Here is a 24,153-nt window from a genome sequence, read left to right as displayed (position 1 = left end):
AAATCTTGTATTGAATGTTAATGCCTGACCCCCTTGAAAACAGGCCAGATAAATCAACAGTACCTAGAAGGGCAGAATATTATAGGAATATAGTAACTCTTTCAAGCACAATATAGTTAGAGTAGGGGAAGGAACACTTCCTAAGACAGGAGGTGGTACTTGATAGACAAAACAATATTGTTCCCACTGTAGGCCCCAAGAATGGTTTTACCAGTGGTATTCAGCCAGTGGATATATCATGATTGTCATAATGACCCAGCCTCTACTGGAATTTAGTGGGTAGGGCCAAGGTTGCTAAATGTCAGTGAGAAACACTGAAATAAGCAAAGAGAAAGGAGAGTATTTTAGGCAGGGAAAATGGAACAGGAACAGAGACACGAATGATGGTAAGATTTTCAGGGAATTGTTCAACTAGTGACTTTGTAATGATGGAACAGAAGGTTGGGAATAAGATGTCAAGGTTGTTGAGTTAAGTTCAACTTAATAAGTATCTACGGATTGTCTCTTTGGAGCCTGAATATCTGCTAGATACATGGGATATACAGAGAAAAAAGACAGGTACCCTCCTTTGAGGATAAAAACCATATACAAATAAATAAATTACAGAGCAGATTTTGATGAGTATTACCGGAAAGATATAAGATCTATGCTCTGGAAACAAGATTACAGCAGACTCTGAATATAAAGCATGGAACTTTAGACATGATATAATACAATCATTTGTTCATTTTACAAACCTTTATTGAGCATTATGATAGATTGTTAGAATAATCACAGCTCTCTGTGTCCTCTCCCTTTTTCAGTATAATTTTGCTATACCTCCTATATAATTCCCAATCTCTTAAATCTGGGCTGTCCTTGTTACAGTGTCCTTGCACTGATCAAATGAATATAGTGAAAGTAATAGTGTGTGTTTTTATATATATGTGTGTGTGTGTGTGTGTGTATACATACATACATACATACATACATACATACATACATACATACATATAGCTTCTGAGGCTAAGCCTTAAGGAGCTTTGCAGCTTCCCCTTCATTATCTTAGAACACTGATGTCACCATTTAATAAACCCAAGGTATCTCGTTAAATGGTCCATACACAGGAGAATCAAAGTATTTCAGTCAACAGCTACCTGCTAGACTTGACTATCTTGGACTATCTAGCCCCACTGGGTCTCCAAGGGAATGCAGCCATGTGAATGACCAAAGGCGAAACCTAGAGGAAAATTGGCCAGCTAAGCCTAGCTAAATTACAGAACTGTGGGTAAATAAACAAGCCACTGCATTTTAGTATGGTTTGTTATGCCACAAGAGATCATTGAAACAAGCTACTACCATGGATTAGGCAGGGAGGATATAGTTTTAAACAGAGTTTCTACTCTTATGAAGATTATAGTCTAGTAGCAGAAGATAGAAAATAAATAAGTAAATAAATATGTAATGCCAGGTAGTGATAAATGTTTTCAAGAAAAATATCAGATGTTAAGGGGTTAGAGGGTAGACCCCAAATAGCCAAACAATGTTGAGAAGGAAGAAGAAAGCTGGGAGCATAACACTCTCTGATTTCAAACTATATCATAAAGCTATAGTAATCAAACCAATATGGTTTGGCATAAAAACAGACACATAGATCAGTGGAACAGAGTAGAGCCCATGTATACAGGGTCAATTAACTTACAGCGAAGGAGCTAAGAATATACAATGAGAGAAAGAACAATCTCTTCAAAAAACTGGACAGCTACATGTAAAAAAATGAAAGTGTGCCACTATATACCATACCAAAAAAATTAACTCAAAATGGATCTAAGACTTAAACATGAGACATGAAACCATAAAATTCCTAGAAGAGAATAGGCAGTAAGCTCCTTGACACCAGTTTTGGTGACGCTTTTTGGGATCTGACACCTAAAAGGCAACAAAAGCAAAAATAAATAATGGGGGATACATCAAGCTTTCTGCAAACTTTCCTTTCTGCATAGCAAAGGAAACTGACAAAATGAAAAGCCAACCTACTTAATGGGAGAAAATATTTGCAAATCATGTGTCTGATAAGGAGTTAATATCCAGAATATACAAAGAACTCATACAACTATATAGCACCAAAAATATCCGATTAAAAAATGGACAAAGAAACTGAATAGACATTTTTCCAAAGAAGACATACAGATGGCCAAGTACATGAAAAGGTGCTCAACATCACTAATCATCAGGAAAATGCAAATCAAAACCACAATAACAGATCACCTCACACCTGCTAGAATGGTTTTCATCATTAGACAAGAGATAGCAGGTGCTGGCAAGGATGTGGAAAAAGGGACCCCTTCTGTACTGTTGGTAGGAATGTAAATTGGTGCAGCCACTATGAAAAACAATATGGAGGTTTTTCAGAAAAATTAAAAATGAAATTATCATATGATCCAGCAATTCCACTTTGGGTATTTCTCTGAAGAAAATGTTTATTGCAATAGGCAATATGCAAGATATTGAAACAACCTAAGTATCCATCAATAGATGAATGGAAAAAGATGTGATATATATATGTATGTGTATATACGTGTGTATACAGAAGATGCAACATATATTATTTAGCCATAAAAAGAATGAAATCTTACCACTTACAACTATAGAGATGGACCCTGAGGGCATTATGCTAAATGAAATAAATCAGACAGAAAGATAAATACCACATGATTTTACTTAAGTGTGGGATCTAAAAACAAACTGAGCTCATAGATATAGAGAATAGATTGGTGGTTGCCAGAGGCCATGGGTGGAGGAGGGTGGGCAAAATGGGTGAAAGGAGTCAAAGGTACAATCTTCCAGTTATAAAATAAGTCATGGGAATGTAATGTACAGCATTGTCACTATAGTTAATAATACTGTATTTCATATTTCAAAGTTGCTAAAATTATATCTTAAAAGTTCTCATCACAAGAAAAAAAATTCTGTAATCATGTATGGTGACAGATGTTACCTAGACTTACTGTGGTGATCATTACGTGATACATACAAATATTGAATCATTATGTTATATGCCTGAAACTAATAAAATGTTTTATGTCAATTTTACTTCAGTAATTTTTTAAATGTTTATTTTAAAAAGGGGGTTTAGAGGATGACAGGTGTGATTGGGGGCTAAGGAGAAGAGCTGCTATTTTAGAAAGATAAATCCTTTGAAGAAAATATTAGAATTTTCTAAAATAAAAAGTTTTCATGCTCGATGACTCTCTAGCAACTATCAGTACATTTGTTTATGATCCTAACCCAGATCTTTCTAATTGCATTAAAATCCATTTATAGGATCATGGAAGAAACTCACATAAAGCAAACTAAACCCCAGAGAAGGTGTTGTTTTCTGTAATTTACTTATATTAAATATTCTATTATATTACATGAAATTATATATGTTAAACATGTGATATATGTTAAAATATTTCAGTCTAGAAAGTTTAATATATGTGTGTGTTAACTAATTTTAGAGTAAACCTTGGAGGCTATAAGTTAACATTTGAATTACCCTAATAAGAAATATACACTCTACGAGTGGTTAGCTAATATCTGAGAAATTCTAATCAATGGTCCATATTCCAATAACAGTTACAATGAGAATATCAACTATCTTTATCTCCATCAACAATAGAAGGCTGTAAATTATGGTTAGATGTTAGCTATGGTTTTTCATGAGTGAAATGGGTGGTGTCAAGATGTGTAATTTAGCTAGAAGTGTTGTATTGTACAGGCACCTCCACCCTTGCCTGACCAAGATATAAGAATCTAATGAGCCCAGTAATGAGCTAGAACTTATTAGGTCTTTTTCTCCTCATTTAGTGATTCTGTTACCTGATTCTATTACCTGATTTTGACTAGCAGGTTAAATGAATCCTTCTGCTAGCGCATCTTATTTACCTAAAGTAAATCCTTTCATGTAAAGTGCTTGGCAAAGTGTCTAAAAGATCAAGAGGTGGGACTTCATTGCGCTTACAAGTTGTATGACTGGTTTTGCCTGCTTGTTAGTAAATATTTGAGCATGTGGCAGATTTCATGTGAGACTTGCTTTCATTTTAACACACCACTTGGTAGTACAGTTTGGGAAAGGAACTTACTGTTGGAGACTACTAATATCTGCCCCTCACCCCTGCAATAACAACGACCGAAAAAAAACACTCAATAATGAAGTAAATATTTATTAATATAATAAAATTAACAAATGAGCAAGTTATCTTGGGTCCAAATCATTTGGACCCACATTCCCAAAGAGAAGCCAACCAATGTTGAGTTGAGGTGGACAAAGCAGTATTTTAGGAAGTTAGCTTGCTGCAGCCTGGAGAATAGGTTGAGAAGAGAAACACTGGAGATAGGAACACCAGTGAGGAGATGGTTGCTAGAGCCCAGGTGAGGCAAGAGTCAGAGGTGCAGCATGGTGCAATGGAACAAGTCTGGGCACTGGCATCAGAGAGATCTACTTATCAGTCATGTGACTGTGGGGAAGTCACCTCTCATCTCTGATTCAATTTTTCCCAAACAAAATAATGATTAAATGAAATGATATATGTTAAGACCTCTAACTCACTGATTGGTAATAGGCACTAAATAAGTGCTAATTACTTTCACCACTATTAAACTATAAGATGGAATGCTAGACGGGATAAAGAAAGAGGGGTCTAAGCCTAAGCAAGGGCTTAACCTCTTCCTGTCAACAACATTAGAAGCAAAATTTGGGCTATAATTTGCTAGAATTCTCTTGCTCTTCTTGCCTGACAAGATCATTTCAAATCAAACTTTTGCTAAGCAGAGCACTGAGTTATATTCAAAGAACAAAGACGGTTTTAAAAAAATAAAGATGTCATCTGTCTTCAAGGAGCTTCCAGCCCATATTCTTTTTCTATCTCTTAATACTTCAGTTTTCCCATTCTGAGCTACCTCTAGTTTTCTGAATACTATGACATTAGATTCAACTGTTTTGTTTTTGTTTTTGTTTTTTTTAAGGCAAGGCAGCCCTTGGTTGACCTCATAGATGGCAAGGACCTTGTCAGTTTACAATCCCTTATTTTTTTACTTTTTAAGCCTACCGCACCTGGTCTTCCTAAGTGGTCTCCCATCCAAGTACCAACTGTTATTTTTGAGAAGTAACTGATATGCTAGGTGCTAGATTAGACCCTCTTATACATTATTTAATCAATATAACAAATCTCCAAGATTGGTACTATTATAATCCCCATTTTTATACATGGAAACTAAAACCCAAGAAGGAAAGGCACACACAGCTGATTAGCAGTTTGGCTAGGATTTAGATCTAGGCTTCCTAACTCAAAGTCCAGTGCTCTTCCCACTGATCCAGGATATTTCTTTTCTGTACTTACAGATGCATGACCTTGTTACCTTATTAAAAGATGTATCGACTCTGTTAGAAATGCCAAGTTTCTAGGAAGCCGTTAGATGTGAGTTTCCAATATAAGGATATGTATTTGATCGATAAGTCCAGACACTACCTGTAATACTTGGGAAAATCACCAAATGAAATGTCTGGCATAGCAGTGCTATAATTTTTCCTTCTTATGGAAGCAAATGAGATTTATACATTATGACCATGAATCGAGGTACGGCTATCATAGCCTATCTTCAAATAATATACTCTTTTATCAATAATGTAAGAAACCTTGCAAGAGTATAATTTCATTTACTCACCTGTGCCCTTTGAATTTTCATTATAAATTTATAAATCACAATACAAATTACAATACGTTATATACACATATAACATGTATACGTAATTGTAATTAGAGATGATTTTTGAAAAAGTATTTTATATTTAATTCAGATATTTACCATTTCTGGTGCTCTTCATTTCTTCTTGCAAATCTAAATTTTCACCTGGTGTCATTTCCCATCAGCTTTTAGAATTTTTTAAGCATTTCTTGTTAATGTAATTCTGCCTGAAACAAATTCTCTCAGCTTTTGTCTATCTGAAAATTTTATTTCATCTTCATTTTTTTAAGGATATTTTTGTTTTTTTCTCCTATCAATTTAAAAGTGTCGTCCATTCTCTGGTCTCCATTTCTGATGTCATTTATTCCTTATATCATTGCTCTCCTGTATACAAGATGTCTATTTCTCTGGCTGCTTTTTAAATGTTGTCTTTATCTTTGGTTTTCAGTAGTTTGACTAGGATATGTCTAGGTGTAGTTTTATATGTATTTATTCTACTTGGGACTTACAAGATTACAGTATACTTCTTGGATCTGTGCATTTTATCTTTTATCTATTTTAGAAAACTCAGCGATTATCGAATATTCTATTGTTGATTTTCTCTTTCTGGAATTCTAATTACACATATGTTAGAACATTTAATATTGTCTCAGTTCTTGGACATTCTATTCCATACTTTCCACTCTTTTTTTTTTTCTCCTTGTATTTTAATTTGGATAATTTATACTGACCTGTCTTCAAGCAGTTGATTCCTACCTCTGCTGCGTTCGGTCTGCTGTAAAGCCCATTGAAAAACATTCTTCATTTCCTGTATTTTATTTTTCATTTCTAGCACCTCCATTTGGTTCTTTTTTTATAGTTCCCACCTCTCTGCTGAAATTCCCTATCTGTTCATGCGTTTGTTTTATCCACCTTTTCCAGTAGAACTTTTACATATTTATCATAGCTATTTTAAAGAGTTTGATCATTTTAAATCCGAGCTATCACTTCATCTGCTTCTCACACTATTTCCACTCATATGTTTCATAATTTTTAATTATACATATTTGTGTAAAAGAACCATTGAAACTAACGTAAATAGAAAAGGGCAAACCCCTTTTTGTCAGGTCGCTAGTGTGAGGGAGATTAGTCAATCTACCTTGTAGTTCAGCTGGGTCTGAGCTTTGTTGCAGCTCGTTAGATTCAGTTCATTACTGGTTTCAAATGTTTTGAGGGCGGCTCGGGACTTTCCCTTCACCAGGGTTGAATTCTGAACATCAGCAATATTCTAGTGAACTCTTTATGCTTTAAGCCAGTTCCCAGATTTTTGAACTGTGAAAGATCTCATTCTACTGTACAGTTTAGCTAGATTTTGGGGTTGCTGGAGATTTAGTCTCTTGCCTGATTTCTATGCCATGGGAAATCTTTCTCCATCTTGCTGCCTTGTCTCCAGCTTTTGCAAGATGGCTGTGGTATCCTTGGTTAAGGCAGGCAATGCCCCTACTCACTCCCTCTTTTTTTAATGGATGCATCCACAAATATATTAAGAAAAGACTTTCCCCTTTATATCCCAAATTTAAAAAAAAAAGGAAATTGTAATTAAATTTCACTGTGGGCCCACAAACTCAGCCCCTGGAGAAATAATGAAAATGATCACAGTGACCCTTTCCTCTTGTTGGAACTGCAACTCACACCAAGTGCTTAACTACCTAAAGACTCTGATGTAAGATGGCAGACATCCACCCCAATTATAGAGAAGCAATACCACCTCGGTGTCCAGGATTATTCAGATGGTTGAAAAATTCTATTTTTAAACAAAAGGTTAAAATCATTGAGGCTACCATCAAGATATGGTCTGGGTATTAAATATAATAAGAAATAAATAGTATGGAAAGATTTTTTATTGGTTTATGAGGCTTGGTATACTAAAATTTTCATCTAGCAAGTTAAAGAAAGCAAAATATGATCTAGCCCTAAAAAGACAGGCAGCATAAACCTAGTGATTAAGCATCTGGGCTCTGGAATTAGAATGCAAAGATTCAATTCCCTTCATTTTAGCCTTGTATTTAACTCCTTTGTGCCTTAGTTTCTTTAGTGATAAATTAGAGATAATGTTAGTACTTACCTCATAGGGTTGCTGAGGATTATGTGGTTAATATATAATTGTTTGTAAGTTAGTATAAAATAGTACTGATTCATAACAAACATTATAAAAATGTTTTCAGTCTTTATTAGCACAAACTTTGGCAGATTCAGAAACACCAGGATGTATGGACAATAATACAAATTAAAATTTGTGGTCCAAATTACCCCGACCCACTCCATATACATACTCTCAGCCAAAAGTTTCCAAATAATTTTCCCATATGACTTGGAGATTCTTTTTCATAACTACCATCCTTTTGGGACTTAATACAGTTGTGCATATATCCTCATGTGTGGATATCATAGATACATAAGGCTTGACAACAAGGAGGAGTCAACCTGAGTTGGCAAGTAGGAAATGCCTCCACAGTCAGGTAGCTGGAAAATGGACAGATGAACTAGGCAGAAAAATGTCTGGTCCAACTCTAGCCTCTGGGAAAAAGAAAACAAGATACTTTGGAAGATCAGAATTACCAAGAACTCTAAGGAATGTGGCTTCTCAAGGGAAGAACTCATATCTTTCCTAAAATTCTGGTCTCAGTATCTAGAAAATTGCTATTCATTCGATAATCTCAAAATACCGTTGTTGAGAAGAAAAAAAAAGGTAGTTTGAACACATATGTTTATATCTGTTCTCCTTTTTGGAGCCCCACAAAAATAAGAGCAAGTGAATAAATCCAGAATAAACCCACAAGGATAAAGAGAGTAGGAGACATCAGAGGATGAAAAGATGGAAAGCCAAGTGGGAAAAATTAGCAGGGCTGAGAAAGCTGCATACAAAGTGTCTGCAGAGGTGGTGCTAATGAGAAGCAAGCCATTTCCTGCCAAAGAACTCCAGCTAAGCTCAAGTACTAGAGGACCCAGAAATCCAAGAAGAAAGACCCCAGGAGGAGAACAGGAGTCTCTACATCCTTGCACCTGTCAGATGATTATTCCTCCCTGACAGGAGTCTAGAGGTTTAGTCTATGGAGCAATTGAATCAGAGAGATACCTTACTAGAAAAAGAGAGATTCATTGTCTACCTACTGAACGAAGAGAAAACACCCTTCTCTATTTACTCTCACCCCATCCCCCACAGTCTCCTTAGTTGGTGGGTAGGCTATTCCCTCAGTAGGCATTCAAACAGAGAATTTTTCTCTGGAGAAATTGAACAGCCTCAGAAAAATGACCTAAAGTTGTAGCTCCTATTATGAAAGCCACCACGTGACAAACCACACATGGATCCAGAATTCTAGTCAGCCTTTTAATACCTGACTCTTCTACATGAATGGACCAAAAGGGTCACCAGACATTTGATGAAAGCCTCCAAAATAAATGAAGGAGAATAAAACAAACAAAAAGAAGGGACTAATATAACACTTGCCTCCCTTAGTTTCTGGGATTTCACACACTCTTCTTTTCCTCCTACATCATTGCCCAGTCCTTCTCAATCTTCTTTGTTGAATGGTCCCCATTTCCTTGACCTTTAAATGTTACAGTGCCCAGGATCCTACCAATCCCAGGACATGTTTTCTAATTCATCTACACTCACTCCTTTAGTGATCTCATCCAGCCTCATGGCTTTAAATATTATCTTTATGCTCTTGACTCCAAAATGCATATCTCTAGTCCAATCTCTCCCCGACTCCAGACTGTATATCTCTAAGCTTACTCAACTCTCCATTGGGTGACCTAATAGGTACCCCAAAACTAATATGTTCAAAATGTGCTACTGATATCCCCCCAAGAATCTGCACTTGCCAAAGTCTTCCCCAACTTAATGAATGTAAATTTATATGTAAATAAATATTAATAAATGTCTTTCTAGTTGCTCAAGCTGAAAACCTTGTGTATTATTTTGGGTTTCCCCAAAAGCAGACTCTGAGATAAGGAGTCAAGTACAAACAGTTTATTTTAGAGAAGCAGGGGCCACTAGTAGGAGAGTAGGGAAATGATCTATGAAAGAGAAGGTAGCTGATAAAGAAGTGTTGTTAAGCCAGCTACCACTGATTAAGTGGAGCTTATCTTGTGGGAAACAGTGTAAAACACATGTGTCAGAATTATCCCATCTAAGGGACAAGGGAGCTGGGATATTTATACACCAACTCCTAAAAATCGCTAGTAGATGGCTTCCCCTAGGTAGAGTTAATTTCCCAGCACTTCCAGTCTAAGGTTAGAACTGTTGGAGTGGCTTTCCTTTTGAACTTCTTGGAGCACAGAGATGTAGACATCTGAGGCACTAACAGTACTGAAACTTTGGAATTATGCTTAATATCTCTCCTTCTTTTTTTATACCCCCATATTTAGTCCATCAGCAAATTCTGTCTTCAAAACATACCCAGAGTGCACATCTACCACCTTCACCCAGGCCGCTTTCACCTGGATCATATTAGTTTCCTAGGGCAATTGTAACAAGATGCCAAAAATGGCATGGGTCAAAACAACAGAAATGTATTGTCCCACAGTTCTGGAGGCTAGAAGTCCAAAATCAAGGTGTCAGCAGGGCGATGAAACCTGTCAGAGAATCCATTATTGCCTCTTCCTGGCTTCAGGCGGTTTGTGGTCAATCTTTGATGTTCCATGTCTTATAGATGCATCATTTTAATCTTTCATCTTTACATGGTGTTTTCTCTGTGTATCTTTACAGCCTTTACCTCTGTGCATGTCTGTGTATGCGTCCAAATTTTCCCTTTTTGTAAGGACATCAGTCATATTGGATCAAGGCTCACCCTAATGATCTCATCTTAAACTTGACTACATCTGCAAATACCCTATTCCAAATAAAGTCACGATCTGAGATACAGGTGTTAGGATTTCAAAATATTATTTTGGGGGGATGCAATTCAATCCATAACACTCTCACCCCTCTCCCCCATAATCTATTATAATTCTTTTAAAGTTCAAGGTTATATTATTTCAGTTCAGAACCCTTTAGTGGTTTTCTAACTCATTCAGAGTAAAAGCTCCGGTTCCTAAAATGGTCTACAAAGCCCTAATTATCAGCATTCCCATCGCTTCTTCTCTGACTTCATTTCTTACCACTCACCACTGTCCTCCTTACTGTTTCTTGCAATCCTGTGGTGAACTATTCTCCAACAGAGGGTAAGTGAAGGTCTGTATACTGAATGGTGACACCCTCTGTCTCCTCCTCTCACTCAGTTCTGGAAATACTAGCAGCCAAGTTTACATCTTCCAGTTTGGAGATTGGAAGATCTTCTCTAGGGAAATTGAACAGGCCAAGAGAAAAGCCTACAAACTCAAAGCCACAATGAGATATCATCTAACATCTATTATAATGGCTATGATCAAAAGCCGAGATAACATGTGTTAGCAAGGATGTAGAGAAAAGGGAACCCTCATGCACTCTTCGTGGGAATGTAAATTGGTATAGCCACTGCAAAAAGCAGTACGGAGTTTCTTCAAAACAAAATAAAAATTGAACTACCATATAATCCAGCAATTCTACTTCTGGGTATTTATCTGAAGAAAATGAAAACACTAATTTGAAAAAAATATACGCGTACACACACACACACACACACACACACACACACACACATACATACTCAGAATGGAATACTACTCAGCCACAAAACAGAATGGAATTTTGCCATTTGCAACAATATAGCAAAATGTTGAGGGTATTATGCTAATACTTCATATCTTGCTAAGTGAAATAAGTCAGACAGAGAAAGACAAATACTATATGATTGGAATATATTATTTTTCCCAAATGGATAGCCAGTTGTCCAAACAACATTTATTACAGCCATTATTTTCCCCTCTAAAATGCCATCTTTTCATGTACTAAATTCTTATAGATAAATAGATGAGAGATTATACACACACAACCACATTCACACACATACGTAGGGGGTGAGGATATCTGGTCTCTGACCTTCATATTTGTTTTTTTAATGTTCATCTATTCTTGGGTCAATAATATTCTATTTGAATAATTGTGGTTTCATAGCACATTTTGATATCTGATAGGGTAAGTCCTCCTACTTGGTCAATATTCTTGGCTATTCTCACTTTTCTTTTTTTTTTTTTGGTCAACCTGCCAAATTTCATTCTAAAAAATAGATTAATATGAGTAGAAATGACATGTTTAAAATGAATGGTCTCCCATATGTCTCTATTTATTTGGCTCTTCTTTTATATACTAGAATAAAACTTCATAATTTTATTCATAGAGGACTTGCATGTTTTTTGCTAAGTTTATTTCTTGGTTCTTTATAGATTTTACAACAATTGTGAATTGATTCTTTCCCATGTCATATTCAAAAAAGTTATTGCTGGTCTATAGGAAAGCTATTGACTTCTATATGGTAATTTTAGATATGACCAATTTATTAACTGTCTTATTCATTACAATGATTTTCAATTTGTTTACTTAGATTTTCTAGGTGGTATCTTTCATTTTCAGATAATGCTTGTATTATGTCTTTTTTTCTAATATTTACACATCGTCTCTTTTTCTTGTTTCTCAGCAATAGTTCAGTACTCCAATATGATATCGACTAGCAGAGATCATTGGTATGCTTTTCTTGTTCTTTATTTTAGTGGGGTTTGCAGTTGCTATTTTTATTGTAACAAGTAATTTGGTAGATAGACTCAATTATCAGAAGCACAAATATATTATCTAAATAAATCGTTTACATAGAGTGGCTTCATTCAGCAGACAGCAAGACATCATGGAAGAGATATTCTGTAGCTGACCTCCCTTAGTCCCATAGAAATGTCCTGACCAGGAGACCAAGGTGTTAACGGTTTATATAAGTTTCATGGAGACTAAGAAGCTGCCCAAATACTTTCTCAGTCACTCTTTATACCCTTTCCTTGCATTGGTAGCACAGCTTGTACATATTACAGTAACATGTTCAATGTAACAGGATACATCTGTATTTAATATAAAGTATTTAATTTAATGGAACACATCTGTATATAATGTTTACATACTTATTTAGTTCTGGATGATTGCCTTTATAGGAGTCAGAGTATAGGCAGCCCCTTATGGGGAACCTCTACTACAAGCACGATGCTTGCCTTTTGTGTCTGGTAGATGCTTTTTATCACATAATGGAAGGATTATGATGATGCTGATGATGATAGCAAAAGTTATGTGTTTACTCTGTGCTAGTTACTGTTACATTTATTAACTCATTTAGAATATTTCCTTCTGTTCCTGGATTATTAAAGTTATGTTTGTGTGTGTGTGTGCACACATGTGTGTGTTAACAAGAATGAGTGTGGGATTTTACTGAATGCTTTTTCAGTATCTATTGGGATAATTATATGGTTTTTCTCTTTTATTGCGCTACTATGAGGAATTTTATGACTAGATCTCCTAGTGTTGAATCAGACCTTCGCAGAGTCCTCTAATCCATCAGTGTCATCAGTTTTGACTAATTTTTTCATCCTCCTCATGTTCTCGGTTTTTTTCTTTCCCAGTCTAGATTCCATAGGACATCATCGTAATCATCATGTTATAAATATTCTTAATTCTCTTGTCGCTTTCTCTTTAGCAAATTCACTGACAAAATTCCAAATTCTACCAAACCCAATTAATTGAGCAGTCCATGTCTGCACCTGACAGCTGGACATGGCTGGATAGAATCACACAATAGTGCTGTCTTAACTGAAATTTCTGACTAGAAACCTTAAATGAGTACTCAATACTGCCCAGCAATCTTGCTGTACTCCCCCAGTAGTTTTGTTTCACACTATCTAATATGACCTTTTCTTCTTCCTTTAAACCTCCAACATACTCCCCCCACTTCATTCTCATATGCCCTCAATTTATAATTCATTGAGAAAATAAGGCATTCAGATCCATCTTGCTCCCATCTAATCTACCAACTTTTCTGAGCTGCATCAAGATCCATATTCTCTGTTTTATCACCTAGGTCTGCACTATATCCCACATCCTTTTGCTTTCTCAAGGATCAAATTCCTTCTCTCTGCTGCATCATCAATTTCTCCTTCTCTACTGGATCATTTCCATCACCAAATACACATACCTAAGTATCTCTCATCTTAAAACCTCTAGGAAGCTTTCAACATGATTAACCACTTCTTTCTCGAAATACTCTTTTCTTAGCTTCAGTAATATACCATCTCACTGTCTGATGCTTCTTAGTCTCCTTTGCTGGCTTCTTATCAAGCCAACCTCCAAATGTTGGAGTGACTCAGGACTCCATTCTTTACCCTCCTGCCTTCTCACTCCTTTGGAGACCTCATCCACTTCCAGTAGTTTTGAACACCTGATGGCTGACAAAGACTGTCTACTTGACAAAACTTTAGACAGGCTCCTCTGAGCCCTCATTGACTAGGCTTCATCCTTAGGCACTGTCCTTAGCCTACTCAGTCAGTTTCAGCAAGAATCCTACTAAGTCAGATTAATGAGAATTCTCCTGCCCTTGATATCTGATCAAGTTCCTATTTTCCTACCCTATTGTCTAAGTCCTTGGCTTGCCTTTAGCAAGAATCCTGTTATGCCAGTTTAGCAAGAATCCCCCTACCTTTGATATCTCTTCTTAGTAACTTTTTATTAATTCACTCCCTAACTCCGCTCATTTCTATAAATCCCCTGCTGTCTTTGCTGTATTCAGAGTTGAGCTCAGGCTCTCTCCCCTGTTGCAAGACTCTTGAATAAAATCTTTCTGCCACCTTTAACAAAAGTTTGGTGAATAATACTCTATAACCTGGCCTCCAAGTTTATATCTCCAGCCCAGACAAGGCCTCTGAACTCCAGACTTATATATACTATTGTCTCTTTGACAGCTGTTCTGAGATAGCTAATAGGCATTTCGAAATAAACAGATCCAAAACAGAACTTTTGGTCTTCCCCTCTCACTTCAATAGAATATCTTCCTCTAACAGACAGGTTGTCTTCTAGAAGAGAAGTTAGGCACTGAAAAGTCTCCAAATCTCCTAGCTTTCAGTTTTCAGGCTTCCTTTTCTTCTTCCAAGTTTCTTAACCATAGCAACTGTGGTAGTTTTAAAGTATGGCAATAAATTCTTTGATGTCCCTTTCATCAAGAGGTAGGATTTATGTTCCTCCCACACATATACACAATGGAATATAATTCAGCTCATAAAAAAGAAGGAATTCTTGCCTTTCGTGAGAACATGGATGAACCGTGAGTGAAATGTCGGAGAAAGACAAATATTGTATGATCTCATTTACATTTGAAATTTAAACAAACAAACAAATTCATAGATATAACGAACAGATTGGTAGTTGTCAGAGGTAGGGGGTGAAAGGAGGTAGGCAAAATGGATGAAGGAGGTCAAAAGTTAAAAACTTCCAATTATAAAATAAATAAATTCTGGGGAAGTAATGTACAGCATGATGACTATAGCTAATAATACTGTACTGCATATTTGAAGAAAATAAGTTGCTAAGAGAATAAGTCTTAAAAGTTCTTATCACAAGAAAAAAAATTATAACTATGTGTGGTGAGGGATGTTAACTAGACTTATCATGGTGGTCATTTCACAATATACACAAATACCGAATCATGTTGCACACATGAAACTAATGTTATATGTCAATTATTTCTTAATTTAAAAAGAAACGATCCTTTTTTTATGCTTATAGATTCTGTAGGTCAGGAATTCAGAATAAAATAATAGTGGAAATGGTTTGTCTCTGCAATATCTCAGCTAGCAGGATTCAAATAGATGAGGGTGACTCAAACGGCTAGTGGCTGGAATCATCTGGAGGCTCTTTTACTCATGTGTCTGGCATTTTAGCAGGAATAGCTGGAAAGCTAGTCAGCTGGGACAGTCAACTGGAGTACCTACATGTGGCCTCTCCATGGTGACCTCAGGGTAGTCAGACGACTTCTTAAATGACAGTGCCAGTCTTCCAAAGAGAGGGCTCCAGCGAGCAAGGTAAAAACTTGCCTAACGTTTTATGACCTAGTTGTGGCAATCACATGGCATCAATTCTGCTGTTTCCTATTAATAAAATTGGTCATAAGCCTACTCATATTCAAAGGGAGGGGACATAGACCTTAACTCTTAATGGGTGAAATGTCAAAGAATTTGTGGCCCTGTTTTAAAACCACCGAAAGTTCTCAGTTTGAATGTCGCTATCAGAGAGGCTATCCCTTTCCACTTTTTCTAAAATTGCCTTCCTTAGGTACTCTATCTCATTTTGTTTATTTATTCTACAACTCTCATGACAATTTGTAATTATTTTATTTTTTTGTTTTTAGTTTATTCTCTTTATTGTTAGTTTCACTTGAAGACTGCAAATTCCATGAGGACAGAAATCCTCCTTCTCTGGCTCACTCTTGAATTTCTCATTACCTAGCACAGTGTCTGGCACATGATAGGTACTCAATAAAGAGTTGCTGAAAAATAATCAAATAACACATAAGTCAATAAATATTTTCTTGTAACTTAATAGAACCTAAGGAACCACAAAAGTCATCTGACCTTACCTTTTCATCATTTCAAACATGCTTAAACACCCCCAGAGCCTGTAGCTCACTACTTTCTGAGAACCCTTTCTTCTTTGGACTACTATGGGTATTGGGAAAGTATTTTTAAAATTAATTATTTCCCCCAACCTACAGATAAAGGAGGCTTGTTCGGGGAGGAAGTCTAATGGATTGGGCATTTTTTGAGCCCTTTCTAAGTTCCAGGCACTGTGTTGGGTGCTTTTCATTTATTATCTTCTTTGATCCTCTCAATAATCCTATGAAGCAGCTAGTATCATCTCCATTTTACAGAAGAGGAAGCAAGGGTCAGAGAAGTGAGGTGGCTTACTCAGTGTCATATGGCCTTTAGAATTGAAATTTTAAAATTACAATATAAATTGAAATTTGAGTCCAAGTTTATCACATTCCCTAATTCACTTCCTTTATTTTGTCTTGAAGAAGAGAAAGAAAAATCAATTGTCCTGGTTGAAAAGTGTAGTAGAAATAAAGGCTGAAAGTAAAAGCAGACATACTAATCGATTTGCTTATCAAAGATTCATACATTACTCTCCTTGCTAGCTGTGCCATTTCATTGACAGAGATAGCAAAATCAGATATATTTGCTAAGTCTCTGTATCCTTGGCCCCTAGACTATGAATATATAGAAAGCTGCCTGCAAAATACAAAATAGGTTGCTCGTATTCAACATTGTACTGGAAGTTCTAGCAAGGGCAATTAAGCGAGGATATAAAAGAAAAAGCATCCATAGGAAAAGAAGAAGTAAAACTCTCTCTACAGATAACAGGATCTTACATATAGAAAACACCAAAAAATACACACACACACACACACACGTACGTGCACACACACACACCCCTAAACTGCTAGAGGTAAACAAATTCAGTAAGATTGTAGATACAAGATTAATATAAAAAATCAGTTGTATAAATAAAATTAAGCAAACAATTCCATTTATAATAGCACCAAGAAAAATAAAATACTTAGGAATAAATTTACTAAAGAAGTGTAAGATTTGTACTCTGAAAACTACAAAAAAAAAAAAACCTACTTGTTGAAAGAAATTAAAGAAGACCTAACTAAATGGAAAGATACCCTGTGTTCATTGATTGGAATACTTAATATTGTTAAGATGGCAGTACTCCCCAAATTGATCTACAGATTCAGTAGATCAAAATTCCAATTGCCTTTTTTTTTTTTGGAGAAATAGACAAACCAATCCTAAAATCCACATGTAAATGCAAGAGACCTTGAATAGTCAAAACAATATTTAAAAAGAAAAAAGTATGAGGACTTACACTTCTTGATTTCAAAACTTACTACAAAGGTACAATAATCAAGACAGTTGTGATACTAGTATAACAATAGACATAAGATTGGCAGAATAGAATTGAGAATCCAGAAATAAACCCTATGTTTACAGTTGATTGATTTCGACAAGGGTGCTAGCCATTCGTTGGGGGAAAGAATAGTCTTCAACAAATAGTGCTTTGATAACTGGGTATCCATATGCAAAAGAATGAATTTGAACCTCTAACTCACATCACATACAAAACAATTCAAAATAGATAAAAAATCTGAATGTAAGAACTAAAACTGCAAAACTCTTAGAAGACAACATAGGAATAAATCTTCATGACCTTGGATTAAGTTTCTTATATATGATTTAAAAAGTACAAGCAATCAAAGAAAAATTGGACTTCTAAATTAAATTTTTTTGTGAGCTTCAAAGGACACCGTAAAGAAAGTGAAATGACATCCCACAATATAGGAGAAAAGTTTTGCAAATCATATATTCGATAAGGGACTTAATATCTACAATGTATAAAGGACTCTTACAACTCAATAATAAAAAAGATAAATTATCCAATTTTAAAAAGGGCAGAGGATTTGAATCGATATTTCTCCAAAGATATACAAATGGCAAATAGGGACGTAAATAGATGCTCAACCTCATTAGTCCTCAGGGAAATGCAAACCAAATTTATAATGAGATACCACTCATACCCATGAGGATAGCTATAATTCCTTTTAAATCTGAAAATATCTAGTGTTGGTGAGAGTGTGGAGAAATTAGAACCCTCATACATTGCTGATGGGAATATAAAATAGTCTAGCTGCTGTGGAAAACAGTTCCTCAAAAAGTTAAACACAGAGTTAGCATATAACCTAGAAAATCTACTCCTAGGTATAAACTCAAAAGAATTGAAAACATACTCACATAAAAACTTGAACGTGAATGTTCATAGCAGCAGAATTATAACTGAAAAGTGGTAAAAACCAAATGTCCATCAACTGATAAATGGATAAACAAAATATGATCTATCCATACAATGGAATATTATTCAGCCATAAAAAGGAATGAAATACTGCTACATGTTACAATGTGGACATTGAAAACATGCTAAGTTAAAGAAAATAGATACAAAAGACCACATATTGTATGATTCCATTTATATGAAATGTCCAGAATAGGCAAATCCAGAGACAGACAGTAAATTAGTGGATGCCAGGGCCTAGGGGGAAGAAAGAATGGGGAACGTCTATTAACCAGTACTAGGTTTCTTTTTGGAATGATGACAAGTTTCTGGAATTAGATAGTGACGATGATTGTGTAATCTTGTTAAAACACTAAAAACCACTGAATTTTACACTTTAAAAATGGTGAATTTCATGGCGCGTGAATTATATCTCAATTTAAAAAAAGCAAAAGAGCAAGACTGCCAATAGAGTAGGAGCAGGTGGGGAAAAATTCCATTTGGATGCCAGGTGGTATCTCGGAAAGCTGGTAGCTCAGTAGTGTTCAATGCCAGTCCCTGTCCTCTTCAGCCAGAGTAGCTCTACTTCAACTCCTACTTAAGATTCTTGTTTTAATAAGGGGTTTCGCAGCTAAAGAAGAGCGAAAGCCCCTGGCCCAACTGATCAGCTGTGAAGAAGCTCCTCCTTGATTCTAAGCTCCTGACTTGTGGAAAGTTAGTATGAGGAGAGGCTGAGCAGTTAGAACATCAGCAGAGACCAATGGCCCAGACTAGCATCGGATTATCACAAACAATGTGGGTAGCTGGAGTCCTGCCTACTGGCACAGTGTCCACTAGTGAGGCTCCTTCTGGCTCTTTCGGGTCTCAGGGGAACATTGACACATTCAAAAAGTTCAGTTCCATTTATAAACCTTGACAGAGCATGTTCTGATTCTTACCCCCAGATGGAGGAGCCAAGTCCCTGTTCTGTCCCCAGGTGGCTCAGGATCAGGACTTGTAAAAATGCTCAGTTCCTGACAGTTCTGCTCCCTTCTTTTGTACTGAGCTGAGATCTTGAGCTACCCATCTCTTGAGGGACAACAAGACAGCAGCAGGGAAGCAGCTACGGGAAAGGAGGGAAAGGAAGAGAATTAGTAACTATTAGGTACCTATTCTGTTCCAGAGACAAAGGAACGTGCACACATATGATTTGATTTTCTCCTCACAACATTCCTGAGCAATCTGTGAGGGGACTTGTCCCAGGTACTTAGAACTAGTACATTGTGGAACTGGGATTTGAACCCAAGACCATCTGATTTGAAAGTCTGTGCTCTAGAGAAGCTGGAATTTCACCTAGGCTGGATCATTTCTCCCCAACTTGACCATTTCTAGAGCCCACTGTTTGTACTTGCTCATTCCTTCACTCATTCATTCCATAAGTTTCCCTGCTTGGCATTTGGTGTCAGGTAATGTGGTAGGCCACAGAGACACAAACATGAATACCCAAACGAGGCATAAGCCCTGCCCTCAAGGATTTATAATGTAATGGGAACCAGGCCTAGACTAAGAAATAATGTCAGGAGCTGTGTTAATTATACCACCAAGAGAGGTCTTGTGGTGGTTCGGCCAGATGACACGTGGTTTTAACATGAGACTGGTAACTCAAGGTTTGGTGCAATGAAGACAAATATATTGCCAATTCTCTACCCATCCCCCACCCAATCCTGTAGACGTGTGTGGTGTGGGTCAATGAGCAGCCATCATCGGAGAGAGCTGAGAGGGAAGTGGTATTTTGGGGCACGGCTTCCTCTCAGCCACAGCAGGAAGTAGAGGAAGGGCTTGCTGAACAGGCTGAGGTTTAGGAGAGTTTATTGACTATAGAACTTTGGTTTGGGAGGGCTCAGTCAGAAGGGCCTTCAGAAAGGGGGCAGCGGGTGCCTGAGTGGGAGTGAGAGAATATAGTTGTCTAGGAGATCAGAGTGGCCAAGAATGCAGGAGCGCGAGACTGAGGGACTGAAGCACTGCAGTCTGACCGAAACTATAGAGTAAATACATTTCATATTCAGGTTTCAAGGCTATTTTCGGTACAGGAAACAAGTTATGGTCTCTGTTCAGGGTACCAAATAGAACACAGAAAAACTTTGTTAGGAAGTGAGAGTGGGAAAGTTTGCCTCAAACCAGGCTGGAAGCCACTGGCATTGTTTAAATTGTGAAAAGAATTTAGCTTGGAGTGGAGGAGGGGGTTGGCTACTAGGTTTAACTCAGAACTTGACCTCTGGTTGTTTTTTCTTATCCTCTTAGCTATAAACCAGTTTGCTCATTTAGTGAATGCTTCCTCCCCTTCAAGTTTTTGGTCCCCTATTATTGTTTCCAGTTAATATCTGGTTTAACAGAAAAGTGGCATGGTGCTATGGAATGAACTTAGAGTATGGTATCAATAGACTAGAATCTAGTCACGCAGTTAAAAGCCCCAGTTCCATAGCCAGGTGGGGATGGAATGAGCAACAGTAGAATGCAGGATTTAGAATGCCAATTTTTCCATGCTTCCCTGCTGTATCATATAACCCAGAGCCTGACTTCCTTAGCTTCTGTGAACTTCAGTTTCCTCATCAGTACGAATACCTTCCTTAATAACATCTACTTTATAGATGACTACAAAAGTTAAATGATATGTGAAGCCCATAATATGGTGCCTGGCCATAGTGTGTCTAATGTTTTTTATCATTACGTACAAAAATTATTAGGCTCTATGGCTGCTCAAATGAATATCTCACTGCACATGTTACGGGCTGAATTGTGTCCCCCTATGTGACTGTATTGAGAGATAACATCTTCAAAGAGGTAACCGAGTTAAAACGAAGTCCATAAGGTAGGGCCTAATCCACTATGACTGGTGTCCGCATACAAAGAGGAAATTTGGACACAGACCTGTGCAGAGGGAAGACCATGTGAAGACAGCCATCTACAAAGAAAAGAGAGAGATCTCAGAAGGAACCAGTCCTTGATCTTGGATGTCTAGCCTCCAGAACTGTGAGAAAATAAATTTCTGTTGTTTAAGGCACCAGTCTGTGGTACATTGTAAAGGCAGTCCTAGCAAATACAACATATATACGATGTACCATTTTAACTGGTGGACAGAAAGCTCCCTCAGTTCTGCTTACTAGAAACTGCTTCTCCACCTGTTGTCCTCTGTTCTCCAATTCAAAATCCCAGCTAAAAGCCCCAAGGATGCTGGGCTGACCGTGATGCCAGGGATGCTGCTCGCTTAGTTCTTGGCTGCTAAAGTGAAGTCGTCCGAGAAAACAAGACTTTTCTCTTGCGAAGTGACTGGTGACTTGCTGACCAGAGGCGCTTGTGAGAGAACACATCATTCATCACGGTCCATTCCCGGGGTGCCTTCTGGCTGCATGGGGAGGAAAGGGCAACTGGACATGCTGTGTTGGATGAAGAAATGAAGGAAAAGTGCTGCGTCTGTTGTGGTGTTCTCTGTCCCAGGACTGTGGAGAAAGAGAAGACTGACAGAATAGAAAGAAGTGGTCTGAGCTGGGAAGGAGAGGCGCCTGATGTGACGCTCAGGATACTTTCTACCGACAGCAGTGGAGACCGTGTCTGTGGATCAGCGGGGTCTGGAATCCCGATCTGTCGCGGTGCGCTGTGTGTCAGGAGGCTCTGGGCGGACCGTACGCAGCCCCCCAAAGCCGTTTGCCGGGAATGGCCGCCCTGGGCGGACAGGGCAGCGCAGGCAGGCGGGCGCGCACACGACACGTCCTCGGGGCACTGCCCCCTCCGGGAGCGCGCCCGCCCAGCCCCTTTCCCGCCCCGTGCCCCTCGCAGGGCTGGGTGGACCCGGCGCCCGGGGCCGCGCACGCCCCCTCCGCGAGCCGGGACCCCAGGCCGCGCGCGCCCCGCGCCCCGTCCCCGCCCGCCGGGCGCGCGCACTGGCTCCCGCTCCCGCTCCCGCTGGCAGCGGCGGCGGCGGCGGGGATTGTTTTTGTTGTCGCTGAGGCCGGAAGAGCCGCGGGAGCCGGGTCCCTGTCCCCGGGCCGGGCGCCGCCGCCGCCTCCTGCCCAGCGCCCGCGTCTCCGCGGCGCCCCCCTTAGCGCCAATATTCCGGAGATCAAGCGTTACGCGGCGGCGGCGGCGGCGGCGGCGGCGGCGGCGGGGCCCGGAGCGGGAGGCGCCGGGGACCGGGGCGAGGCGGCCCCCGCCGCCGCCATGGAGGCGCTGGGACCCGGTGAGAAGCGCGCTCGGGCCGGGGCCGGGGCCGCGGCAGGAATCGGGCCCCGGGACGGGCGGGTGGGCGGGCAACCGGGACCGTCGCTCTCGGTTGCCCCATCGGCTCGCGCGTACCCGGGTTCGGGCCGTCAGGCCGGGGGGAAGAAGGGAACCCGTGCCCCACTGCACAAGGCGTAGGGAGCTGACCCGGGCCTTCGGGGGCAGGGACCGCGCCCCAGCGTTGCAGAGATGAGCCAGATCGCGAGGTCTAAGGTTAGGAGGCCCAGGAAGGTGACCCGCGTCCTCAGGTAGAGAGGAGGAGACCTGACACAAGCTCATAGAGGTGGTCTGTGATCCAGGATTGAGGCGAGGCCAGTTCGGGCCTCAGAAGGGACAATCGGTGCCAGGGGCGCAGCGGAGGCCTGGCCTGGACCGGACCGGGAAGGTCCTCCATCTATTGCAAGGGTTTCTTGGCACTGACAGTCCAGAGCCCTCAGATAAGGAAGGAGAACTTCTCCCAAACACTTATGATCCCCGAAAGCCAAGGAGCAAAGTACCCACACTTTCTTGAAGGCATTGAAGTCTGGGGGAATATGGTCCTATGGCTCTGTTTATCTGTCAGTCCGTGTGACAGCCCCAGAGTTGGCTGGGGTAGCCCCTTAGTGACAGGCAAGTTAGCAGACAGTCGGCTCCAGCACACGCCTTAATACCCTAAGTTCTTTTCTAACTAGGTTATGTATGAGTGGTTGTGAGGATCAAATAAAGGAGAAAGTGCTTTGGAAACTGTAATTTCCTATCTTTATGAATGGCCTCTGGATATCTCCCCCACTTGGCCCAAACCAGAAGAACCATTCCAGGTTGTAACAGGTACCCTGCAAATTGGAGCCAGGTGCTCCCACCTCCAACCCCAACAGGTTTTTAAGGCCTTGGCTAAGTAGAGCAGGGCTTAGGAACTGTGGTAGAATTAACTTTACTATCAAACCTTCCCTTGTATAATGGACTTAGTTGTAGAGCATTTCATTTTTTTTTTTAGTACATAAAAAATTCACTTTACTATTTGAGTTTGGAAACTTTGCAGGTTTGTTTACTTAGAATTTGTTCATGTTACTGAGTGATTAAATCCTACCTTAATTTGCTGTCTAAACTATTTTTTAAAAGGCTCTTGTAATCAAATTTCATATGCCTTTTTAAAATAAATTGGTTTGTCACATTAATATTATTTGATAAACCTCAGCATGAGTACTATGCTGGGTTATTTCAGCCATGGCCTCCAGCTAAAGACATGATCAAGTCTTTAAGAATGTAACAGACTTCTGTTCAAATCCAATCTAGTAATTTAATAGTTGTATAACCTGGGGCAAATTACTTAACTCCTTTCAATTTTCATTTCCTCATCCAGAAAATGAAGGTAATAATAATTATGTGCTGCGAGGTTG

The 24,153-nt window shown here is 38.9% G+C and overlaps 1 protein-coding gene across 1 annotated transcript in view; it reads left to right on the top strand.

The window, feature by feature from the left end:
• Positions 1–22,188: 22,188 nt before the first annotated feature.
• LOC120593269 (protein argonaute-4) overlaps positions 22,189–24,153 on the top strand; it is a 28,386-nt gene continuing 26,421 nt past the window's right edge. Inside the window, exon 1 of the mRNA XM_039851013.1 lies at positions 22,189–22,736. Within this exon, the coding sequence (XP_039706947.1) occupies positions 22,214–22,736 (523 nt within the window). The 5' untranslated portion in view covers positions 22,189–22,213. The remainder of the gene's footprint in view (positions 22,737–24,153) is intronic.

The sequence above is a fragment of the Pteropus medius genome, unplaced genomic scaffold, assembly GCF_902729225.1.
Source record: "Pteropus medius unplaced genomic scaffold, Ma_sr-lr_union100, whole genome shotgun sequence".
NCBI lineage: Eukaryota > Metazoa > Chordata > Mammalia > Chiroptera > Pteropodidae > Pteropus > Pteropus medius.
Note: the sequence above shows the minus strand (reverse complement) of the source record. Positions and strands in the feature narration are given on the sequence as shown.